Below are 6,000 nucleotides of genomic sequence, written 5' to 3' on the forward strand. Positions count from 1 at the left end.
AATTAGAGCTAACTTTTAGATACACTTTTGAAGACAAGCCATACAGAACGGGCTATCTAGGAACCAGGGTTATCTTGCCCCTTACAAGCCACGAGGCCAGCACACCACATGGCTGAAAAACTGCACCTGCTTCTTCTATTTGTAGATTCTTTCTAAATATGTTCACATAATTCCAAAAGGTCCTCTAAAGACGAGAGCCGTGGGATAAAAATAAGCACTTCAAGGGCAGTGCCAGCAAGAAAACATACAGGAAATGTCGAAAGTTGGAGGAGAAGGTCAAAGTAGACAGGAAGATCCTTGTGCTTAATTCTGCCAATTCAAGAACATCCTGTTGGGTTTAAATATTTAACTGCATTGCTCTACTGCTCAGAAACAAAGAGTGGGTTCCAACACCCACCTCATTAGAAAATAGTTCCTTCACCACTTAGCATCCAAACTACGTGTGTGAAACACACCCTCTCCTGAGCTATACCCTCAACTGGGGCCAACACCACTCTTTCCACCTACACAGGTCGGTGGAAGGTGTTACTAACTTCGATCACTGCACTCCTTCATGTGTTTTGTAGCACTTTTCCTTTTAGGCTAATAACTAAAATGGACCCAATTTCAACCTACTTCTCAATATAGTGCCCAAGCAGTCACTAACAATTAACAGTTATAAGAAATGCCACAGTAAAAGAAAATAAATATTTGGAATAATGGAGTTGGTTCCTTCTCTCCACTCAGACAAATCCCCCTAAAGGATTTGACTGAAAAATCTAAGGTGTTCATTAAGACACTTTTAATTATTTTCTACCAAGTAATTGCTATACAGTCTTTAAAATATGCCAAAATAGAAAAGGAAGAGGAGTGAGAAGGGAAATGTAGACTCCATAGAACGCTCTTGGCCTAGCAGCACCATATTACTGTAATTCCACTTACGCCAGCCCAGTACGTAAGACTGTGGTCTTGCTCTTTGTAGGTATTCTTGACCAGTGGCCAGCCTGACTTCATATCTGCTAAGTGTCTCAAGCCAAGAACTCAATCTTCTAGTACAAGACTAGGCTCACAAGTACACATCTTTCCACATAACCAGCTGGCTGAACCATGATGACCCAGAATTAAACTCTCCACTTAATTTACCATGTGTGACTGCTCATGACATTTGCCCCACTGTGAACTTTTTAAAATATTTATTTATTTTTGAGAGACAGAGAGAGACAGAGTGTGAGTGGGAGAGTAGCAAGGAGACTGAGACAGAATCTGAAGCAGGCTCCAGGCTCTGAGCTGTCAGCACAGAGCCTGACACAGGGCTTGAACCCATGAACCATGAGAGCATGACCTGAGCCAAAGTCAGACGCTTAACTGACTGAGCCACCCAGGCGATCCCACCCTACTGTGAATTCTTAAGGTTCTTATCACCCCAAAACAGAGATAGAGGAGAAAACTACACCTCTGACAGAAAATTTTTGATGACGTAACTGACAAAATCAAACATATGTTTAAAAAAAAAATTCCCACATACACTTAACCTGTACCAGCTGTTCAGAAATATACCTGGTGCTGGGTAGACACAGAGGTAATACAAGAAACAGTCTCTGTGTCAAGGGATTGATAATCTGGGAAGACAAGACAAAGGGAAAGGAAGGTGAATACATAATTCTCAAGTGATGTTAAAATGTGGAACAGCAGCTTAAAGAAAAGGAACTGAAAGGAGAACCGAGTAAATCAAAGAAAATTGTCTTCAAAGTTCAATGGCGTCACTAGAAAAAGTCTTAGGCCCGAGTTGTGTAGTGGGACAGGATTCTAGAAAGAAAAGAAGAATGCAGAGGAGGCCATCTTAAGCTTGGTTGCTGAGGAATGGGTTGGTTTGGGGGCCAATACTGGTTGGGGTGATTCAAAGGCAATTTGCTTTTTTACTTGAACAGCAACTTGGCTGGGGAGGACGCAAAGAAGGGTCACGTGCCCAAGGCCAGAACTATCGTTATTATTCACAAGGTTACAAAAAATAGAACATTCAAATTCACTTGAGGAAACTTCTGAATTTGGATCCTCCAACCCAAATTGGGGATATGAGAGTGACTGACTTTGCATAGTCATCTGTAGCTGAACAGAAAGATTTTCTATTTTAAAGCGTTCGGGTTTCATTTACTTCATGTTAAACCCTCACCCTATTTATAGTTAAACATGACGGGCAAGATATGCCTCAGGTAAATGTGACTAGAAAGAAAAGATACACACATTGAGCACCCATATTTTGTTTCTGTACTTTTTGCATAACATTCTAATGGCTTTGTCACTCTATATTTTAAATGTATCATTAGAATACGCTTGAAAACAATTATTAGAATACATTTGATTTTTTAAAGTCTGAAAAATTTTTATTGCAGGTTATTTACTTGGGGGATATAAACTATCCTATTGTTTCAGAGCCAGAATGCCAAAACTCTGGTTCTAAACTTTCTTCGAAAATACTAGTCTGGGGGTGCCTGGCTGGCTCAGTAGGTACAGCATGTGGCCCTTGATCTCAAGGTTGTGAGTCTGCAACCCATGATGGGTGCAGAGGTTACTTAAAAAAAAAAAAAAAATCTCGGAGTGCCTGGGTGGCTCAGTTGGTTGGTTGAGCATCCAACTCTTGATTTCGGCTCAGTTCATGATATCAGGGTTCATGGGTTTGAGCCCCATATTGGGCTCTGCACTGACAGCATGGAGCCTACTTGGGATTCCCTCACTCCCTCCCTCCCTGCCCCTCCCCTGCTCACACTCTCCCTCTCTCTCAAAAATAAATAAGCTATAAAAAGCATAGAATAAAATCTTTTTTAAAAAAATATATGATTTAAAAAAGAAGAAAAGAAAATACTAGTCTGAAAGGAGTTAAGTTAAAGAAAGGGGAGTAAAAAAATTAACCTTTCCACTCCTTGGAAGCAGCCAATGTGAGGTTCTACTCAAGATCACCATAACACCAGAATTCTTTCATCTCCTCAAAGACATCAAAGGTTTATCAACCAAAAGGTTTACTAACCTCTGGGCATGACCCTTCCCAAATGCCACCCCCTCGACATTTCAAACTCCATCTTTCCAAAAGCAATATATCTGTCTCAAAGCAATCTGACCTCAGTTTACCCACACTGCCACTACACAATCAAACCAAGACACTCATCAGCAGACTTAGTCTGAAACAAAGGCCTACGCCACCCGGAACTACCACAGGGCCCAGTAGGGTAATCAACCGACACGTCACGTTGCTGGAGAGGGGCTCCAACTCCCCAAAGGGTTCCTAAGGTTAAGAAAAGCATCCAAATGTCATCAGCTAACTCTCCAGACCACCATATTCCCAACTGAAAGTGTGATCACAAGCACTCATTAAACCGTTTCCTTAGGTCCTTGCCATAAAAGAAAATCTGAGGAAAAAGTCTTCGAGAGAGAATAAGGGCACTTACTGAAAGCATTCTCTCCCTTCCTGTAATACCATGAGCATTAGCGAGAAAATACAATCAAGATCCAAAATATGTACACACACTTTGATTTCAACTATGTAAAAAATGTGTAGGCATATGAGCAGGAGCTGGCAAGGAAAAATAAATTAAATGTCTGGTGGGGTTTTAGGCTTTTTCATTTTTTCAAATTTTAATGGTTTTTTTCCTCCAACAATAAAAAATGAAATTAACAGAAAATACACAGGCATAAAGCCTGGTACAGTTAAATACCAACAAACGACTCATTACTTTCCAAACATCTGGAAAGTCTCAGCAATTTTTTTTCAAAACTTAAGAAAAATTTTTCTCAAAAAAAAAATTAAGATAGAAGATATTTATATGCATAAAGCCTGATCTAGTGAAGCAAGAAAAATAACTCATCAGTTTCCTGCAATTTTAGAAAGGCACAGTCCCTTGAAAGTAGCCTGGAATGTGCCCTTACATCACTGAAACTCATGCTCCTCAAACTGTCATTTAAAATATGACTTTGGAGACAACAAACCATTTTTTAAAACCCTTCAAATCCCTTTAGTATACGGGCTTCCTTTTCAGAACTTAAGGATCGGACTCGTTTTCCCCAGGTGAAGGAAAGTACATCCCCCAGAAGTACAAAGCCACCCCCAGGATGTGGGGCCAGGACACTGAGCAGCTCCTCTGGTCCACCCTCACCACACAGAGGAAGGTAGTCACCAATGTGGTCTAACAGGGTCAGTGACAAAGCACACCCATTCCCTCCAGGTGGAAGGTCCTCAGCTGAGTGTGCTGTCCTCTTGGACTCTGATGTCAACAGCAGTGACCCTGGAAGCTTGGCCTCCACAGACAAGGCTGGTGGAAAGGAACACTGGCTGAACTTCCGTGACAACCTTGCCACCAGAGGGGAGGAATTTATGGGACAGATAAAGGTGGCAGTCAATTCTGCGGCCAGGGAATCACAGCCTGCGTATCAGGACCCCAAATCTCAGCTAGATAGCCTCTCTGCCTCCCTCCCTCTCCCTTTCATGTAAGTATCCTCAGCCTAAGAAGCAGCCCCTGTACATGAAGGAGAAAGGCTGTAACCCCGCTCTGCCTCGCACTCATTACCTGGCTTTAGACAAGTCCTTTCCCAGAATCAACTCTCAAATTTTTATACAGAAAAGCCAGGGATGCGAGCAGGTGCGGGGAAATAAGGGCTTGTTTCGAAACTGCGTTTTTACAAGGGATTTCATTTTGATTATATATTCATCTGGAGAAGGAGTTGGAGATGAGAGTCAAAAGCCCCCGAAGCTACCCCTTGGTACTGCCACTGTCCCTTCCGGTCTCTGAGCCTCAATTTCCCCATCTGTAAAAGAGACTGAGCTGGACAGCTGTGCTGTAACTGACATTCCGGGAGAATCGAGGAAGAGGACAGCCACGGACCCATCCACACCCCCACCAAGCCCAGGGGGACCTCCAGGGGGGTCGGGCCAAGGCCCCAGGTGGGCGGGTGTGGCCCGCTGGACCCTAAACGCTATGGCATCCCTTGGGGAACCCGGAGGACGCAAGGAAGCGCGTGGTGCGCGCGGCCCCGGGCGTCGCGCCAGCGCCGGCTACTCACGGGTCCCCGCGGTCCGGCCCTCGGCCGCGGCAGTGGATGGGGTTGAGCTCGTCCTGGGGAAAGGCGTGCGCCATGTAGTTGTCGTAGCCGAAGACGAACATGCCCCGCGCCAGGTCGCGCATCTGGGCGCGCAGCTGGGGCGGGAAGGCGCCGCTGTAGCGCTTCTCGTACTCGTCCGGGCCGCGGCCCCGGCCACCCAGCACGTAGCCCCAGTGGGCCGGGCCGCACATGCCTGGCCCGGGCCGCCGCGGAGCCCGCCGCCGCCCCGCCGCCGCCCCGGGGACCGGCGGCTGCAGCCACGACGGCCCCGACGGGCCCGCGGACCCTAAGGCAGGAGAGACGGGGCCGTCGGGGGCCCTCAGGCGCTGGAAGCCGAAGCTGAGCGGAAAACGCTGGTAGAAGCCCATGCTGGGCCCCAGCCCGAAAACGAGCCACAGCACTCCATGGAGTCCAAGCCGGAGGAGCACCAGCCCCAGGACGAGCGCTCGCCATTGCATGGTCGCGCGGGCGCCGCGGGCATTATTTTAAAGCGCGGGGGGCCTCCCCCGCGGACCACCGCACCCCGCACCCGCCCGTAGCCCCGCTCACTTCCCCTTTAAGGAACTCCCCCGTGACGCACCAGGAACCAGCCCATTGTCCCCCACCCCCAGTCCCTCGGGCCGGCCGGCCGGGCCCCGCGTTCGCCCGCCCAGTCGCCCGGGATTGGCCCGGCCCGGCCCGGCCTCGTGGGGCGCGGCCGGGGACTCCCTCCCGCGCCATAGGCCGCCCAGACTTCCGCAGCGCCGTGAGGCCCCGCCCTATCTTCCTGCCCCGCCCTCTGGGCCCCGCCCCTGCCTCCGCCCCGCCCCCTGGGCGGTCGGAGCCCAGAAGGGCTGGCGTGGCGAGTATGGGCCGCTCGGGCTACTGGCGAGGAAACTTCCAGCCAATGGGAGAGCGGCACGGCTGCACCAGCCGGACGCCGGACGGAGACGG

The 6,000-nt window shown here is 48.4% G+C and overlaps 1 protein-coding gene across 1 annotated transcript in view; it reads right to left on the bottom strand.

Moving 5' to 3' along the window:
- EDEM1 (ER degradation enhancing alpha-mannosidase like protein 1) overlaps window positions 1–5,676 on the bottom strand; it is a 29,703-nt gene extending 24,027 nt beyond the window's left edge. Inside the window, exon 1 of the mRNA XM_058726148.1 lies at window positions 5,029–5,676. Coding sequence (XP_058582131.1) covers window positions 5,029–5,525 — 497 coding nt within the window. The 5' untranslated portion in view covers window positions 5,526–5,676. The remainder of the gene's footprint in view (window positions 1–5,028) is intronic.
- Window positions 5,677–6,000: the final 324 nt, after the last annotated feature.

Source organism: Neofelis nebulosa, chromosome 4, assembly GCF_028018385.1.
Source record: "Neofelis nebulosa isolate mNeoNeb1 chromosome 4, mNeoNeb1.pri, whole genome shotgun sequence".
NCBI lineage: Eukaryota > Metazoa > Chordata > Mammalia > Carnivora > Felidae > Neofelis > Neofelis nebulosa.